The following is an 18,059-nucleotide window of genomic DNA, read 5'->3' on the forward strand; positions in this document are numbered from 1 at the left end:
AGCCTCGACCTCCTGGGCTCAAAATTGCTCTATTACCTGCCACTTTTCTCTCTCTCTGCCCCAGGTCCTGGCTGCCCTCCAGGAGATGTCCCCTGCACAGGTCCTCGCCCTTCGTCAGCAGACCCAGTTTCTGTGGGATGCCTACTTCTCCTCTGTGGAGAAGGTCATCCATACCACTTTGGAGGTGAGGGGGCTCACCTGATGGCGGTCCTGGCCCTTGACTCCTGCTTCATCCCTGTCACCTCTCCATACTCCTCTGTCCCAGTGTTTAGGGATCGCCCCATCTTGAAGATGGTCCTGGGATGAATCTGAGACTTGGCCATGAGATTTGGGGCAAGTTTCTTCTCCAGTCTTGGCCTCAGTTTCACCATCTGTAGAGAAGATGGCTGTGGCCAATAGATTTTAAAGCATGCACCAATGCCACTTGACTGCTGATGACTGCCTGGGGTGCTATGTTGGGAGAGATTCTGAGTCCCAAAAGAATGTCATGACCCATTAGTGACATCTGTCACTGGCAAGGAAGGGGAAGCAGTGACCCTGCCACCATCTGCCACCTCTGGAGCAACATCATGGAGTGCGCCCTATGCTAGACTTCAGCTTCTGACCCCAGGGGTCTGGCGATGCAGCTGCCACCTTCCCCAGAGCCTGGAAGGAGAGGTGTGGCCATGGTCACACAGATCCCTCGCTCTGCTCAGCTCCTCTCTCATTCAGGTTATTCAGGACCGGATCTTTGGAACATCAGCTCACCCCTCACTACTGTGGAACAGTCCCCCAGGGGCACTCCTGGCCCTGTCTACTTTTTCCACGAGCCCCCAGGACTTCCCCTTCTACCACCTGCAACAGGGTATGCCCTGGGGATGGGACAACCTGAAGTTCCCTCAACTCTACCCAGGGCTGCCCCAGCCTTCTCTGGAGAGCCCCACCAAGACCCTCCTTAGCCCCCGGGACGCCCTACTCAGGTCATTCTTCATGGGGTTCTGTTCCCTCCCACCCTAATAGCCTGCGTCTCATTCCCCCAGGCTCCCGCCCTGAGGGCAGATTCAGCGCCCTGATCTGGGTGGGGGCCTCTGGCCAGCCCCCCCTGAAGCTCATCCAGGCGGTGGCAGGCTCTCAGCACTGTGCCCAGGTCTGTTCCCTTCCCAGCTGGAGTCCTGGGATCCAGGGTGGGGGCAAGGGACAGGGCAAGGCCCTGATGACTTCTAGACCCCAAGGATGACCACTCATTTTGCGGGGAGGCATGAGAAAGATTTCTGAGTGTTCTTGCTGCCTTCTTCTGTAAGTCCCAAGATTCTGTTGCCTTTTCCCCACAGAAATTGATGAAGCCACATGAAAAGCAGGTGTCTCTTTGGGAGGCTGGAGAAGGAAACATTCATTGCTTTACTCAGCAGTCATTTTCTGAGCACTAGGCCCTGGGCTCAATGCTGAGCAGAGAAAAAGCAGGGAAGCATTCTGCCCAGAGATTCAGACTGAGTTAGCATTTTCCGGCACACAAACTGTCAAATCTTACTTTTAGAGAAGCCAGATAGACTCACTAGAGTTCTTGCAGAGGAAGTGAAGCAGTTAGCTCAGCCACGGTGCACACAGGAAGGCTCCAAATAGGCCATTTGAGCTGGGCTGGGAGTGATAAAAGAGGCTGAGGAAGAAATTGAAACCTTAGAGAAAAGATGGGGATGGAACATCTTGAATTCTAAAGTCACAGGTCACCATCTTCATGTCACCAGAATTCCTGCCTCCTACAAGCCCAGAGGCAAGGACAGGGCAGCAGTAAAAGGACCTTGGAGCCAACTAATCCCTTCTCCCATGTGCACTTTATAAAGCTGACTTCTTCCATAAAAAAACTTCTTCCACCTTGAGAAAGATCACTCCTGCTTCCCCATGTCCCATAACCCACCTTCTGCCCCAGACCCCAGACTTCAGGAACAACCTCCTGTCCTCTAGATCTTGGTTCTCTGGAGCAATGAGAGGCCACTCCCATCCAGGTGGACGGAAACAGCAGTGCCCTTGACAGTCATTGATGGGTGCAGGAAGGTGAGGGATGAGGAGAGGCATGAATGGGGTGGGCCCATGCTGGGAGCTGGGGGAGGGCACCCATGGAGTGTCTTATGAATACCTGGGCCTGAGCTGCAGTTGGGCCTGAAGAATGGCACAGTAGGTTTCAGCCACAGGGCTAATAGTAATGATTCTCTTCCCTCCCTGGTCCCTGTGAATTGTGCTTCCAAAGCACTGGGGCTTATGTGATGGGGGAACACAGAGGAGTGCGTTGATATCTCAGATGAGAAACGGAGGAGAAACCCGGGATCTTGAGAAAACATGGACAAAGGGCAGCACATTGGGCCAGGAAGGGGTGGCTTCTGGGAACCGTGGTTGGTTGGAACCATGCCTGCCACATGGTTGTGGGCAAGTCCCTTCGTCTCTCTAGATCTGTTTCTTTCAAATGAGAGATGTTTGACAATTCCTCCCAAGTTGATATGACAATATGACAATGGAGGAATCCCAAGATGTCAAAACTGGAAGGGTCCCTAGAGACTAACTGCCCCATTTTACCAAAGGGGAAACTGAAATCCAAGAGGTCAAATGAGTTACCCAGGTCCCAGAATGAGCTCTGCACAGGCTTGCTGTATTCACAGCCCAGGTGTCTATACTACGAGCTCTGCACAGGCTTGCCGTATTTGCAACCCAGGTCTCTACACTGCGAGCTCTACACAGGCTTGCCTTATTCACGGCCCAAGTGTCTACACTGTGCCTAAAGGGCTTCTACTTATTGGATGGGGGTGGAGGGAGGTTCCAATGGCTGAGTTCGCCTCTCTTCTCCTCCTACAGGTTAGTGATCGCTTCTTCCCATACAGCACCATCAGAACTGATGCCATCCTCAGCCTCGATGCCCGCAGCAGTCTTTCCACAAGTGAGGTGAGGGCTGGGCCCAAGAGAAGCCCTGTGTGGGTAGACACAGAGCCAGAGGGCCCTGGCAGTCCCTCAAGTTCCCAGAGTTGGGGAGATCCCAGGTCCTGAGGTCCAGCCGCTTGCATTTGAAGCCACCCCAGCAAGCCAGGCAGCCCTCTCTTTAGGAGCCTTGAAGCTTTCCATGAACTCATTTGAAAACATTGTTTTTGTGCCCCCTGGAAGCTTTCATGCCACACTTCCAGCTAATTCCAAGTCATGGCTCCCGTCTCCTCTCCCCTGAGTCCTGTCCTGGCCCTCAACCAGGCTGGCCCTGCCTCCATTTCTCTGGATGTCCTAGGTATTTAGGAGGTCCTTCCTCACAGCTTACTTGAGTCCCTCTCCAGGTGGACTTTGCCTTTGTGGTGTGGCAGAGCTTCCCGGAGCGGATGGTGGGCTTCCTGACGTCGAGCCATTTCTGGGACGAGGCCCATGGTGGCTGGGGCTACACTGCTGAGAGGACAAATGAGTTTTCCATGGTTCTCACCATGGCTGCCTTCTACCATAGGTACAGACCCTCACCCTGCAAAGGGATCAGAGGATCAGAGACCCCTCTACCCCGAACCAGGAGCAGGTGGCTCAGGTTGAACCCCAGGGATCCAGGTTCAAGGCCCAGATCTGCCACTTCCTAGTTGTGGGATCCTGGGCAAATCTCCCCACTTCTTTAGAGTTTGTTTCCTCAACTGTAAAATGGGATGGACTCACCTCCCAGGGCTGGTGTGATCATTAAATGAAGTCCCTGGCACACAGAGGTTCCACAAATGGTAACAATTGTTATTTTAAGTAAAGCCATGGAGTGAATAAAGGCAGTGTGTGAGTTTTCTGGTGGTGGGGTGACAAAAGAATAATCCTGATGCTTTGTAAATGTGGATGTGTGGGTTGGGGACCATCCCAGATCTTCCAGAAGGTGCCTGAAGTGCTCCGGTCTTGGGGTAGGGACTGAATTCTGCAGGACCTCTTTAGAGGGGTTCCTTAAACATGTTTAAATCAAATGTGCATAACCTGGAACCTCTTGTAGAGTACCCAGGAGCTCTGCAGGGAATTCTCAGTAGAGTGAAGAATAATCGAGTGTCTGCGAGGTGAGGTTGGCCTGTCTGAGGGCCGTGTGAAGTGAGGCTCACCCAGAGCAGCATCAGCCTGGTTCATCCACAACTGGTCTTTGGGCTGCCATGTTTGATGGCTTTGAAACCAGCTGATCCCAGCCTACCTAATTTTGGCTCTGCCTGAGTTCAGAACTCAGAGCCCAAGGATGGGAGCCCCAAGGAGCTGTGGGGGAGAGGGCAGGGAACACACCACTGGCTGCAGATGAGCCCTGGGCACAGCACAGTGGAGAGCTGTTTATGTCAGGGATGGGAACTCTCGGAGGCAGCCAGAGCTCAGAGGCTCGGGGATGGAAGGGAGAGGTGAAGTCAGAGGGGAGGAGAATGGGGCCTGGGGATGAATTTTTCTGCAATCTCTCCCTGTCCTTTCCCCTTGTCCAGGTATTACCACACTCTCTTCACCCACTCCCTGCCCAAGGCTCTGAGGACCCTGGCAGATGAGGCACCCACCTGTGTGGACGTCCTGATGAATTTCCTAGTAGCAGCAGTCACCAAGCTGCCCCCTATCAAGGTTCCTTATGGCAAGCAGCGACAGGAGGCTGCTCCACTGGTGAGGGCTGAGGGGGACTGGTCGGAACTGGCAGGGATGGCGGGGAGGATTTCCTCTCACTGTCTAATTCTAGTCTCTCTTGCTACACGGGCGTGGGAGTTCGGAAAGGCAGAGAAGGCCATTAACGCATTGTTTCTGTTCCTGTTAGGTGCCCGGGGGCCCGGACACCGGGCCAAAGCTGCAGGCTCCAGACCCCAACTGCATCAACCAGATAGCGGCAGCGTTCGGCCACATGCCCTTGCGGTCCTCTCGTCTGCGTCTGGACCCAGTGCTCTTTAAGGACCCGGTGTCCGTGCAGCGCAAGAAGTACCGCAGCCTGGAGAAGCCCTAGGGGGCGACTCGCAGAGATCCCAGCGGAGGTCCCAGCCCTGCTCCCAGAGGGCGCAGCACCTGCCTGCGGGCTCCGCCCAGGGACACGGGAAAACCAATCATGGCAGCCAGAGGTCCCACATGTCGGACCCCGGTTGGCCAATTACAGCAGGGGGTGTGGCCTTATCTTCTCCCGCCAGCCCTCGGCGGCAGAGCCAATATTGAGGCCGAGCACCGTGGCTGGAGCGCCGCTCTCTCTCTGCGTCTTCACCCAGCTGACTTCTGCTTGTCTTTCAGAGCATCGCCTCCTCCAGGGACTTGCCTCTCCTTCCTCCCCGACCCGGATGGGTTGGGTCTCCTTTGCGCTTTCGCAGCCCAGTGTTTGCCGCGATCCCGCCCGGTCAGGTCCCAGGACTGGCTTGCGGGCCCGGTGGAGGAGCGGGGGGCGGGTCGTGTCGTGTCCTTTTCTCTCTGACCCGGCAGGTGTGCCGCAAATATTTGACAAATGGATGGATGGCAGACATTAACTGCGTGCCTGCCTCGATGCGGGTGGAGGTGGGACACTGAGCGGAGAGACAGAGCTCCCTCCATCCAGGGTTCCTAGTCCCGGGAAGGCAGCTACCCAAAGACGACTGCGTTGCCAGGCTCAATCCTTGGGCCTCAGCCAAGGAGCAGAAGGGTGCGGGTAAACGAGGAGTGGGGTGAGGAAAGCGGGATGGGAACAAGTGGCAGTCCCCCGCCCGGTGCGCCCCCGCGGCTCAACCTGGGCCGTCTGCCTTGCACTACCAACGCCGACCACTAGAGGTCAGCGCCGCGCCGCACTCCCCACCCGCAGGGCAGAGGGCTGCCGGGGACGTGGAGGGTGAGCGCTGTGGGCAGCTGAGAGTCTGAAATCTGGGGAGAGGAATCTGAAGAACAGTCCCATCTCTTTGGCCTGAACACTTGGAACTCAGTAAGAAGGGACTGTTTCTAGGTGGGCTGGGCGCGAGTGGGGACTGTCCCGAGCAGGGACTATAGTTGAGGATGGAATTGGGGCGGGGACACTAGGTCCTCCCGGGTTCACCTACCTGGAACTGGAATTATCACTTCGGAAATAAAGCGCGTGTCCTTGTCCCCTCACGCTCCAGGCTATAAATACCCTTACAGCAGCTGCTGGAGGGAAAGGCTCAGGGCTTAGGGCTTGCCTGGGAGCAGGGTCGACTCCAGGGGGTGAGGGTGGCGGGTCCAGCCCAGGTCCAGGGTGTCAGGTGTTTTCCTGCTTTGATGGCCTCGTAGCTCTGGAAACTCCCGTGACTGGCTCACTGGCAGGAACATGCTGTCCCCTTAGGCCTCTCCAAGGCCTTCCACCCCCACCCCCTAGCTGGACGTAGGGCCCCTGGATGACTCAGATCCTCCCTGGAGCCAATCACAGCTGAGTGGTAGAGTGGGTCACCCTTGGGAGGCGTGGTGCTGTGAGATGTTTGAGCTACAGGGGGGACTGGAATGAAAGCCGTGGGGGAGAGGCAGTCTGGGCTGGAGTCAAGAACTGAGGGTGGGTAGGAAAGCATACAGCTGCGGCCCAGGCAGCCTTCCCAGGGTCCAGCCAGGGAAAAGAGGCACCTTTCCAATCACAGCTGTGACACCCAGGACACTGAACTGCCTTGACATGGCCTTGCCAGTGGATCAGGCACTGCTGGTCTCAAGGGCTCGTACTGCATCAACAAGCAGCCCACACCAGGCCCCCAGCCCCTGCAGAAAAGGAAGGTCTAGGGGAATAAAGCAGAAATCCCAGACCTGCCCACACTGGCTGAGTACTTCAGGAAAACGAATCAACCTCTGAGCCTCAGTTTTTTCATCTGTAAGAATGTGGGATAGCAATGATGGTCTCTTTTATTTATTTATTTTTTTGAGATGCAGTCTCGCTCTGTCACCTGGGCTGGAGTGCAGTGGTGCTATCTTGGCTCACTGCAACCTCCACCTCCCGGGTTCAAGTGAGTCTCCTGCCTCAGCCTCCCGAGTAGCTGGGATTACAGGCACATGCCACCACGCTTGGCTAATTTTTGTATTTTTAGTGCAAATGAGGTTTTGCCATGTTGGCCAGGCTGGTCTTGAACTCCGGTCTCAAGACATCTGCCTGCCTCGGCCTCCCAAAGTGCTGGGATTACAGGCGTGAGCCACCACACCTAGCCAATGACTGTCTCTTGAGAGGGATATAAGGACTTGGCACAGAACAAAGCCCAGGATCAAGTTCCTGGGGGCCTGCCATGACTTGGGCAGGGCAGGGGACGGTCAGAGGGTTGAATCCCTTGAGATTGTGGTGGAACGGAGCGGCCGCCTGCAACGCCCACCCCTCACCACACAGACCTGGAGGGGCTGAAGGACCCACTGACCTAGATCAGGATGACAGCGCTGGGAAGGCACAAAGAGGTCGTTTCACAGACGGAAAGAGATTTAAAGTGGGAGGCAAGTGACCAAACCCACCTCCTCCCACCTTGGGCCAAAACAGTCAAGACAAACTCGCTGCCCCTGGGAAGGCTGGGAAGCCCCGTGGCTCCTCAGTAAGGCAGCCTCGGGCCACAGAGTTCCCTGCCTCCAGGGTGATGAAAGTAACCATACAACAACCACATGTCCTTGGCCAACTGGCTTTTGTTCTCAACCCTGAGAGGGAGGCATTAACTGAGGCACTTGCTTACAATGGCAGAGACAGACCCTGTGACGCAGGACTCCCTGATAACTAAGTTGTCTTGGTGAGTTGGGGACAGGTCTCCCCTCCTGCATCTTGTAAACACAAGCCACCCCTGTTGGGAATCTTCACACACAAGCCCCAGGAAGCCGTGGTCTCCCTCCTAGCTGGCCTCTGGGCCAAGGGCAGCCCCGCTTCTCTCCCTCTCCCGTTTCCACACCCAGGCTCCGACTGGGTCAGGCCAGGTAGACAGCAGAGCTGGCCCAGCTGTATCTTTTTGGAGGCTTGGAATCCCTGGGAACACTCTTCAGGGCAACAGAAGTGCCAGAGGGCTTACAGGCTGTTAATGCAGAACCCAAGAAATCTCTGTATGCCTCCCACCCCCACCATCTGTGCCAAGGTTCTTTTTTGTATTAGCACAGCTGAGGGAATAAGGAAAGAGGAAACCAGTCCCTTACCTAGGAAGAAGCCTCTCCTCTCCAGGAAAGGAGACATTTGGCCCATAGCTGAGGTGACTAAGGCATAGGCAAGCCTTAGGTGCCTCCTGGCTCCCTGCCTCAGGGGGCTGGAATGAGAGTGTGTGGTCCTCACCCCTGTGACCTCCTTAAACCCTATTGCTAAAGGCAGAGGAAAGGGCTCAGAGTCATAAAGGCAAAGGCCAGTCAGGCTGAAATGGGGGACAAGGCAGGTTGTAGGGGTGCACTGGGGCCAGCCTCCCCTTGGACGTCCCATGGTTCACTGCCTTTGTCCCTGCGAGTGGTAGAGCGACATCTGCTGAGGATTAGGCCCAAACACAGCCTTTCCAGACCTAGCCCAGGGGCTGGAGGAGCAGGGTCACACTAGCTGTGTACCCGCTGAGTCCCCACCCTGGCGCTGGCTGTAGTCAGGTGGGGGAGGCAGAGAAGAGCTCCATTTCTGAAGTGGGGCAAGGCTCTACACTGAACATGAAGCAGAGGTCAGGAGGGGGTGCCCGGTTTATACCACTGCTGGGGTAGGCAAAGTCCTGGCTGGGCCTGGGGGACACTCAGTCCAGCCACCTGCAGGTCCTGTCCATGCCCCAGTTGGCAGCTGGCCAGGCAGTCAGTCCGAGGGACCCTGGCATGCCTGACAGTCCTTCATGTCCTCTGAGTAGTCCTCGATCTGGATGGTCACGGTGTGGAAGTGGAACTTCCCCTGGAGGCGGCTACTGGCTGTCTTTAGCACGGCCTGGGCGTCTGTACTCTGAGCTGGGGGCCAAGAGGACACAGCAGGGAGGTACCAGAAAGCTGTTTACTACTCCTGGCCCTTTGGAACCATCAGGAGCCCGGATCTCATACCCTATCCCCAGCAGAACAGGATGGGGGACCATGAACATGGAGAAACCCCCAGATTCCACTCCTCTGCCAGGTACCCTCCCAGCCCAGACCTGGCTCATGCCTGAAAGAGCTGGTAGAGCATTGGTCTTAGGGCCAGGAATCTGCCACCTACTGCCATATACTAGCTGTAAAAGCCTGGGGCCGCATGTGGTGGCTCATGCCTACCTGTAATTTCAGCAATTTGGGAGGCTGAGACGGGAGGATCACCTGAGGTTGGGAGTTCGAGACCAGCCTGACCAACATGGAGAAACCCTGTCTCTACTAAAAATGCAAAAAAAATTAGCAGGGGGCGGGGGCGATCGGGGGTGTTGGTGGTGGTGGCGCACACCTGTAAGCCCAGCTACTCAGGAGGCTGAGCCAGGAGAATCACTTGAAACGGGGAGGTGGAGGTTACAGTGAGCCAAGATCTCGCTACTGCACTCTAGCCTGAGCAGCAAGAGTGAAACTCCGTCTCAAAAAAACAAAAGGGTAGGGGGCCTGGGCAAGTACTTTACCACCCAACCCCAGCCTCAGTGTCTTCATGGGTAATTGAGATTGTGATGATCAGATGGAATAATGCATATCAAGTACTCAGCATGAGGCTGGGCCTGATGCATGGACACTGTGAGCATCTGGGGTCACCTGGACCCGATGGGGATGGCACCACACCTTTGGCTGCCTGTCTCCCACCCCATCCTGAGTGTCCCAAGCACTCACCAATGGCGATGTGGACAGACAGAACAGGCTGGGCCACGGTCAGGGCCCAGATATGCAGGCTGTGCAGGGCTTCCACCCCCTCCACTGACATCAGCAGATCCCGAACAGCTGTGAAGTCCATGCCCTTGGGGGTCCCTGAGGACAGCAAGGACAGGGGCTAAAGGAAACTGCCCTCCCATGCCTGCCCATTGGTGCAGGGCTGGCTCCTGCTCCTCAAGCGTCATCCCCTCAAAGAAGACCTCCTTGGTCAGCAGGTCTGAGGCTGCCTTCACCTCCCACGCTCTCCACCCTATCAGTCTGTTGCATTTCCTCTCCACCCTTAACACTGTCTGAAATTATTTGTGAATTTACTTATTGTTAGTCTCCCCCTCTAAAAATGGACACTCCATGAGGGCAGGACAGTCTCCTCTGTTTACCACAGTATCCTTGGTGCCTAGAACAATGCCTACTCCATAGTAGGTGCTCAATAAACAAACAAATAAATAAATAAATATATATATATATATATATTTTTTTTTTTTTTTGAGATGGAGTTTTGCTGTCGCCCAGGCTGGACTGCAATGGCATGATCTCGGCTCACTGCAACCTTCCCATCCCAGGTTCAAGCAATTCTCCTCCCTCAGCCTCCTGAGTAGCTGGGACTATAGGTGTGTGCTGACATGCCTGGCTAATTTTTAAATTTTTAGTAGAGATAGGGTTTCACTGTGTTAGCCAGGCTTGTCTCGAACTCCTGACCTCAGGTGATCTGCCTGCCTCCGCCTCCCAAAGTGCTGGGATTACAGATGTGAGCCACTGCGCCCATCCAATAAATATATTTTTTAATGGAAAGAAGGAAAGAACAGATCCTGAGAATCCTTAGACCCATCCAGGGCACAATCGTCATCTTCATCGTTATCGCTTTTTTCTGAATCCATCATATTCTTGGAGAAAAAGCTCTGACCTGCAGCCAAATAATCCTGCTAAGCCCAGGCCAGCATCGTACTCAATTTCAGACTGACCCTGACCATACAGAGGCCTATGACCCTGGCCCAAGACCCCAGGCCTAGAGCATAAGGAAACCAAGGTGCAGGACCAGGTGTGGTGGCTCACATCTGTAATCCAGCACTTTGGGACTCTGAAGTGAGACAATTGCTTGAGCCGAAAAGTTCAAGACCAGCCAGGGCAACATGGTGAAACCCCCCATCTCTACAAAAAAGTTTAAAAGTTAGCCAGACATGGTGGCATGTGCCTGTGGTCCCAACTTCTTGGGAGGCTGAGGAAGGAGGATTACTTGAGCCTGGGAGGTCAAAGCTGCAGTGAGCTGTGGTGTTGATAATGCACTGTAGCTTGGATGACAGAGCAAGACCCTGTTTCAAAAAAAAAAAAAAAGAAAGAAAGGCTGGGCACGGTTGCTCATGCCTGTAATCCCAGCACTTTGGGAGGCTGAGGCAGGTGGATCATCTGAGATCAGGAGTTTGAGACCAGTCTGGTTTCAAGAAACCCCATCTCTACTAAAATATACAAACATTAGGTGGGTATGGTGGTGGGTGCCTGTAATCCCAGCTACTCGGGAGGCTGAGGCAGGAGAATCGCTTGAACTTGGGAGGCAGAGGTTGCAGTGAGCCGAGGTTGCACCATTGCACTCCAGCCTGGACAACAAGAATGAAACTCCATCTCAAAAAAAATAAATAATAAAAGGTAATTCAGGGCAGACCAGATCATTCTCTACCACTGACAGTTCTCCAGCCTCACAAAGTACAGCCATGTCCTCCCAGGGTATGGCATTGTTTGGCCCCTGAGATGTAGGAAACGCCTGAACTGCAGTGGATTCAGTAGCTTTGTTCAAGACTGACTGTTCTTTTCTGAGCCTCAGTCTGCCCCTCTGTACAATGGGATGCATAATCCTCACCCCCTCTGTCTTCCTGAGAGAAGGCAGCCAGAGACTCAGGAATTTTATAGGGGAGGGCTGGAGAGCTCCAGACGCTAGAGATGTCACCCCAAAAGCCACTTGACAAGGCAGAGGAGGAGGCACCCTTGGGCTAGGGGGAAGGGAAGGCTCGGGCTAGGGATGGTTCCAGGAACTGCCACACCTAAAAGCCCAGGCTCCATGTCAAGATCAGCCCTGGGCCCACGAGGCTGTCCAGCCTATGTGGGGGCTCCAGATCATGGCTCCCCACACATGTGCTGGGATGCCCCTGACACACACATACCCCATTTGAGCTGATTAGAGTTTGACAGCCAAGAGCAGAAAGGGAGCTGCAAAGCCCAGGTTACCTTCCATCAACACCACGATCACATCTCTCAGGATGGTCAAGGTTGTCCCCAGTACCAGGATGGAGAAGAAGAAGGTGCAGATGGGGTCTATATACTTGTATTCTGGCTGAAGGAAGAAAGGAGGGCATCTAACACCTCTGCTTTCCTTCTCCCCTCCCACCCAGCACTGTTGGGGAAAGGGGCTCTCTCTGGTGGGTGGGCATGAGCCTCGCTTTGGCCCTGCCTCCCAGTTTTCGACTCTATTTCACATCTGCAAGAGCAGAAAGGACAGACCACAGTTCAGAATGAGGCAGTCCCTTCCCACCCCTCCTTCTCAAGGAGCTGAGACATGGACAGAGCAAAAAGGAATCTTAGACACCATCTGATCCGCCATCCATCCCCATTTGACAGATGGGGAAATGAGGCTTCATCAGGGCAAGCAACTCACCCAGCATCACACAGCTAGCAAGGAGGAGAGCCAAACTTCAGAACAATGCCAATGCTTGGCTCTTTCCACTATAGCTCCTTGCCTCTATGTGATGGGCACTGCCCAGGGTTTGACAACACACAGTTGTGGGTTTGAATTTGGTTCTACGCTTTACCAGCTGTGTGACACTATGCAAGTCGGTGCACCTTTCTAAGCTACGGAAAACACTACCACATGAAGTGCCGACACTTGGTAGGTATCAGATAAATGTTCCTTTCCTTTCCTCACCCTTTTCCCCAGAACTGGGAGGGAGCTAGAATTGAAAAGGGGCCCCTGCAGAGAGGATACCCAGGTGGTCTACACTCCTCTGCCAACCCCACTGCCCTGTGTCCCCAGCACTGACCTTGAAGTACAAAATATAGGCTGCTACTAGGACGCCCACACTCTGCAGAAAGTCCCCAATCACATGGATGAAGGCAGCTCGGACGCTGGGGTTCTCTTGCTGCTGGCTGGTGTTGTGGCTGTGCCCGTGGCCAGACTGGTGAAGGGTCAACCCCATTCTATGGCAGTGGAGACAAAGCCAAGGGCTCACTGAGGTCGCAGATGGAGGTCACCTATTAGGGCTAGCCAACTTGTAGGGCAAAAATCTCAAGCCCCCATACCCTGTGATCTTTTTGGCCATATGAGAAGTCCAACCCACGTGGCCTTGGTTCAGGGAGCCACGGGAGATAGGACTCAGCTCCAAGGCCAAGCTGAGTCTGGGCACAATGCCACAATGCCAAATCTCAGAGCAGGAGGGCATTACAGAGGTCACTGTAAGTTCACTCCATCATGTCACAGATGGGGAAACTGAGGCTCTGAGCAAAGGAGATAAAGAGCCCAAAAGAGACACCCATGCTCAGTACACCATTGTCTCTAACTGAGACCAATTTCAGACTTGGGTTCTGCCCCTAGGGCCATCCACTCCTGCAACAACTAGCCTCTTCCCACCCCACTTCAGGTATGAAGCCACCCAGGTTAGTCCCTGATATGTACCAGGGAGTGTGTAGGGTTGATGCGGACTCAGATTTACAGCTCCCAGTGTTCTTGGCCTAGGCCTAAGACAGGACCTAGGTGTTCCAGGTGTCAGAGCTCAGACCGTTAGGGAAGCTCTGTCCCTGTCCCTGTGCCCTATGCTGGAAAGTGGTACGGTCTCCTTCCACAAAGCAGACACAGGTATGGGTGTGAGAGGTGGGAGGAGGAGGGGAACCGGGGCCCCACTCACATGATGTTCACAGCCACAGCGCAGCCCGACGTGATCAGCATGGTCCCCCCGTTAATCTCATAGTTCCCAGAGATCAGCCGCTCCACAGCCAGGTACACCAGTACCCCGGTCACCACCCAGATGGACAGCACAGAGAGCAGGGCTCCCAGGATCTCTGAGGAAGAACCCAACCCCAATACCCACCTCGGCATGGGCCCTGAGGCTAAGGAGGTTTCCCTTTTCCTTCGGGATCCTCCCCACCCACTCCCCACACAAAGTCAAGGCCTGGGTCCCACTGGGCTCTGCTGAAGGTATGGCTGGCATGGCTGCTCCTTACCCCACCACTCATATATTTGGGAATGTCAGAGCTAGAAGGAACAAATAAGTCATCATCTGAGTCCACCTTTTTTATTGTACATGTAAAGAAGCTGGCTTATTAAAATATATGCCTTTTGTCCAGCTAGTAAACTGAGGCTTCTGGGTAAGAGAGGCTGGGCCATCTCCCACAAAGAGGAAGATGACTATGCAGCCCCAAGAGAACAGAAGAGAAGTTGAAACCTATACCTTCCAGCAGGCTTTGCCGGCCTTCCCCTCCCCCTAGAGCTGATCCACAGATTTATGTGCAGTGTTAATGCCATTGTCATTTGTTCTTGAAGCTTGGCTACTGCACTTCTCTTTTTTTTTTGAGACGGAGGCTCGCTTTGTGGCCCAGGCTGGAGTGCAGTGGCATGATCTCGGCTCACTGCAACCTCCATCTCCCGGGTTCAAGCGATTCTCCTTCGTCAGCCTCCTGAGTAGCTGCGACTACCGGCGTGTGCTACTACGCCCAGTTAATTTTTGTATTTTTAGTAGAGATGGGGTTTCACCATGTTGGCCAGGATGGTCTCGATCTCTTGACCTTGTGATCTGACCGTCTCGGCCTCCCAAAGTGCTGGGATTACAGGTGTGAGCCACTGTGCCTGTCCCACTACTGCACTTCTTAGGACAGTGAACTTTGCTTCCTGCAGACTGAGAGCTCCTGGATGACTGAAACCAGGGCTCCCCATAAGACTGGAATTTTGCAGAGGACAGAGGTCATGGTTGAGATCCTCTTCCCCCATCCCCCATCCAGATTACCCTCCTGGCCTCACTTAGGGGAGGAATGGGGGATCCACCCATTATAGCTACCTAAGAACCCCTGTTCTAACTCACCAGCCAACCGCAATCCTCACCAGCTCTCTGCCAGCCAAAGTTCATGGTCTTGGTGGCTGGCCGGGAGGACACCCAGAGGGAGAAGAGGCTGATGAGCATGCTGGCAAAGTCGGTGAGCAGGTGCGCTGCGTCGGTCATGACAGCCAAGCTGTGTGCCAGGTACCCACCTGCAGGGGCAGGGCCAGAGGGTGGAGGGTCCTTATCAGCTTCCCAAAGAGCTGGCTCCCCAGACTGTGTGTGCAGCAGGGAGAAAACAGGCTCTGGAAAAAGCCATGCTGAGTTCAAGATCTCTTCACCCATGAGTTGTACAACCGTGAGCAAGTAACCTACTCTCTCTGAGCCTCAACTTCCACCCCCTGTGAAATGGGCCACCAACATCTTAGAGGGTGGCTGTGCACATCAAGTTCACATAGAGACTGGAAAGCAAAGTAGGTCCTCAGTAAATGCTCTTTCTTTCTAGGAATTCAGGCCTTCCCTTAGCTACTAGCTGTGCGTGATCTTTGCAAGTTACTTAACTGAACATGCCTTGGTTTCATGGTCTGTAAAATAAGAAAATAACGTCACCCATGTGATAACACAGGTTGTTGTTAGCCCTGCATCAGATAATGTGTATCCAAAGGCTTAGCATGGTAAGTGTTCAATAAGAGGGGCTATTAGTGTCAGTATTGCTGGGAGTATCCAGTCTATCCATTCGCCTACTTCATTTAATTAGCCCAAAAGTACTTACCTATGACTTCTCCGATCATGAACACCAGGCAGATGGCAGAGGCTACATAGAGCTGGCGCCGGGCCTGCCCCTTGTTGGAGTCACAGTCACTGCTAGGACCCTTCTGAGCATGGCAGTAATGATTGCTCTCCACAGCCAGCTCAATGGCCTGCAAGTCCAGGTCAGGTCGGGGCAGAGGGATCCAGCCAGCCCCGTCCTGCCACAGAGATCCCGTGTATGTCCTGGCCAGAGAGGAAGAGAGGGGGCATGCTCAGCTCTGAGATGGGGCAAGGAGGGCGGACTCTGGTTCCATTTCTCTGTGAGGCCTGTGTCCACTGGAAAAAATAGGTAAGAACACTCCAAGTCGACAATCCCTGAGGAGTGACCAGAGGTGAGAAGCCTGTGTTCAGACGGGGATGCTAAGGGAATGGGAGTCTTGGAGTCCTGGTCCCGGAGTGTTCTCTCCTCCTCAATCCCTTCAGAGGCCAGAGGAGGCCAAGACCCTGGGAACCGGCCAAGGGGCGTGCCGTCCAGTGGAGCATGGGGAAGGAACAGAGCGCAGGCTCTGGGAGAAGAGCAGGTCCCCCTCCAGCACACTTGGGACACAGGGCCTCCCGGGGGCGGGACTGCCTGGGGCAAAGTGCTGGGCGGGGCAGGATTCCAGGGAGGGGAACCGCCACTCACCCACCCCCCAGGGGCAGGGGTCAGGATCTGTGCTGGGCCCCAGGGGACCCTGGGCCACAGCCCTCGCCTCACCCCACCCTTCCTGCGTGCCCCCAGCTCAAGCCGCCGCCAAAACGAACCACTGCTAGGATGGCAAGCGCGGAGGTGCGTCGGCTGCCGCCCAAATTTCCGCCTGTCCCCAAGCTCTCGTCGTACCGGACTGCGGGCCTGGCGTCCAACAGGTGCTGCTTCTCCGTGGCCTCCATGCTGCCCAGCGCCGGGTCCCGGCAGCGCCGCCCCCGCCCGCCGAGTGCGCCCTGGAAGTTGCGCGCGGGACTCCGGGTGGCGCTCACGCGCGAGCTGCGCTTACCCCGACCCGGGCCCTGCGGTCCCCCGGCTGCCGTTGCGGCTGCTGGTCCGGCTCTGGCTCCGCGCGCCTAGCGCCCCCACGTCTCAGGTCCGCCGCTGAGCCCAGCGGCCGCCGACTTTATCCGGGCCTCGCCACCCCGTGTGAAGCGGCCCGCGGCGCGTCGTGTGCAAAAGCCCCCGGGGAAGGGGAGGGGTGGCCGGCTGCAAAGGGCGCCAGGCTGTGGCCCCGCGCACCCGTGCCTGCGCACTTGGGGCACGCGGAGCCCACCTGCCGGTCGGGAGACGCCTGCCAGCCTTCACCCGGCGCGGCACCCGGTGTTGCTGAGTGAGTACGGGGTGACGGCTGCGCTCCCTCCCCCGCGAGGGGTGGGCCGCGTCCCCACCGAAAAGTTCTCGACCTTGGTTTGTAGAAATCCTCTTTGGTGGTCCCAATGGCAGGACTGTGGCTCCTTGCCTCGGAAGAGGGTCTCCAGAGGCTACTGGGGCCGCGTCTGCCCCCTCCGACTGGCGGCTGCCCGGGGCTTGATCATGTTCCCCTCTCAGGCCGGAGACTACAGAGGTTGGCTTGTGTTCCTGCCCTCCTGCTAGGAGGGTCCTGGGGTGGGCGGTGCAGCCCTCAGGCTGGGGCCAGTGTCTCTCCCTAGCACCGGCTGGGACTGATCAACCCATCCTCGCCACTGAAGCAACGCCAGCTCCTCTCCTGTGCGCTCTGATTAGAATCTGGAGTGACCGGCTTTATCTCCATCCGCACAGAGAACAGTGTCAACGGCAGTCCAGTCACCACCGAGGCAGAGCCGACCACCGCCCGGCCACCACCCCTTCTCCCCTCCCCCCAGCGGCCAACCAGCAAGCCTGGGAAATGCAGGCAGAAGGTGCCACCAGGTTGGTACCGCTGGGAGAAGCCCTGTCCCTCCTGGCCGGCTTGGTGCCCCACCCACTTGAAGCAGCCTCCTTATCCCGGGGTTCTTGGAGTTTGGGGGGCTTGTGCCCACGCTGGCCTCTGACAGGTGACCTCTGTGTAGAAACAAACTGCAGGAGACCTCCCTGTCTAGTCAGTTCGTCATTCGCAGCGCCCTTGGTCATAGGACCATAGGCTTGGTGGGTGTGGGCTTTCACAGAGACAAGAGTCAGAGGCGCAGGCCTCTTGGCCACACCACTGGGGACCGGAAGAGGGTCTTTCAGTCTCTCCTCTTGTAGGAGAAAGGATGCCAGAAGTGAGGATGTGACATTCACCTGCTCTGCTTGGGTCCTCACTGAGTGCCTCTGTCTTCTCAGGACTCTGGTTTTCTTCTGGAAAACCTCAGACTTCCTGGTTTTCTTCAGGTTTTCTCTGAGCACCAGCAGGCTCAGCATTATCTGGAGGTGTTACAATTCTGGTTACAGGTCCTGCATCAGACCAACCTAACCAGAATCTCTGGGTGTGAAGCCTGCATATTTCCAAGTTTCAGTAGGTCTGGGTCAGGGCCTGGGAATCTGTATTTTAAAAATTCTCTGGTGCTATTGTGGCATTATTGTTCATTTTTATGTCTAGTGGTTATAATCTATCTTTTTCTTTCTTTCTTTCTTTCTTCTTTCTTTCTTTCTTTCTTTCTTTCTTTCTTTCTTTCTTTCTTTCTTTC

At 55.3% G+C, this 18,059-nt stretch overlaps 2 protein-coding genes and 1 long non-coding RNA gene across 6 annotated transcripts in view; 2 read left to right on the plus strand and 1 right to left on the minus strand.

Moving 5' to 3' along the window:
• The window catches only part of EXTL1 (exostosin like glycosyltransferase 1), a 14,661-nt gene extending 8,646 nt beyond the window's left edge, over positions 1 to 6,015 (plus strand). For 2 of the 3 annotated variants that reach the window (XM_017534637.2, XM_037740679.1), the window contains 8 exons: positions 65 to 184; positions 712 to 844; positions 1,020 to 1,126; positions 1,939 to 2,028; positions 2,821 to 2,907; positions 3,285 to 3,445; positions 4,419 to 4,587; positions 4,736 to 6,015. In XM_017534637.2, coding sequence (XP_017390126.1) covers positions 65 to 184; positions 712 to 844; positions 1,020 to 1,126; positions 1,939 to 2,028; positions 2,821 to 2,907; positions 3,285 to 3,445; positions 4,419 to 4,587; positions 4,736 to 4,918 — 1,050 coding nt within the window. In that variant the 3' untranslated portion in view covers positions 4,919 to 6,015. The remainder of the gene's footprint in view (positions 1 to 64; positions 185 to 711; positions 845 to 1,019; positions 1,127 to 1,938; positions 2,029 to 2,820; positions 2,908 to 3,284; positions 3,446 to 4,418; positions 4,588 to 4,735) is intronic. The other variant, XM_037740678.1, reaches the window with a different exon arrangement.
• A 2,371-nt stretch (positions 6,016 to 8,386) lies between these two features.
• Positions 8,387 to 16,551, minus strand: SLC30A2 (solute carrier family 30 member 2). Of its 2 annotated transcripts, XM_017534638.2 has the most exons (8): positions 16,288 to 16,551; positions 15,430 to 15,650; positions 14,723 to 14,869; positions 13,533 to 13,686; positions 12,672 to 12,828; positions 11,863 to 11,968; positions 9,610 to 9,744; positions 8,515 to 8,784 (listed from the first exon to the last, which is right to left on the minus strand). In XM_017534638.2, exons 1-8 carry the CDS (start codon positions 16,335 to 16,337, stop codon positions 8,639 to 8,641), a joined length of 1,116 nt encoding a protein of 371 aa, XP_017390127.1. In that variant the 5' UTR covers positions 16,338 to 16,551; the 3' UTR covers positions 8,515 to 8,638. The 2 variants fall into 2 exon arrangements, with proteins under 2 accessions (XP_037596608.1, XP_017390127.1); XM_037740680.1 differs by lacking the exon at positions 14,723 to 14,869 and having other exon boundaries at positions 8,387 to 8,784; positions 16,288 to 16,526.
• Positions 16,459 to 18,059, plus strand: part of LOC119472130 — a 10,890-nt gene continuing 9,289 nt past the window's right edge. The window contains exon 1 of the long non-coding RNA XR_005201242.1: positions 16,459 to 16,528. This is a non-coding gene — a long non-coding RNA (uncharacterized LOC119472130). The remainder of the gene's footprint in view (positions 16,529 to 18,059) is intronic.

This window comes from Cebus imitator, unplaced genomic scaffold (genome assembly GCF_001604975.1).
Source record: "Cebus imitator isolate Cc_AM_T3 unplaced genomic scaffold, Cebus_imitator-1.0 Scaffold87, whole genome shotgun sequence".
NCBI classification, from domain to species: Eukaryota; Metazoa; Chordata; class Mammalia; order Primates; family Cebidae; genus Cebus; species Cebus imitator.

What these genes read in the sequence shown, in the direction of transcription:
- SLC30A2 (XM_017534638.2), bottom strand. Translation starts at nt 16,337, where the DNA reads ATGGAGGCCACGGAGAAGCAGCACCTGTTGGACGCCAGGCCCGCAGTC. An exon ending in GCTGTGGCTGTGAACATCAT is followed by an intron (nt 12,829 to 13,532) that starts GTGAGTGGGGCC and finishes CCACTGCCATAG; the next exon opens with AATGGGGTTGACCCTTCACC. An exon ending in GTCTGTCCACATCGCCATTG is followed by an intron (nt 8,785 to 9,609) that starts GTGAGTGCTTGG and finishes CTTGGCCCCCAG; the next exon opens with CTCAGAGTACAGACGCCCAG.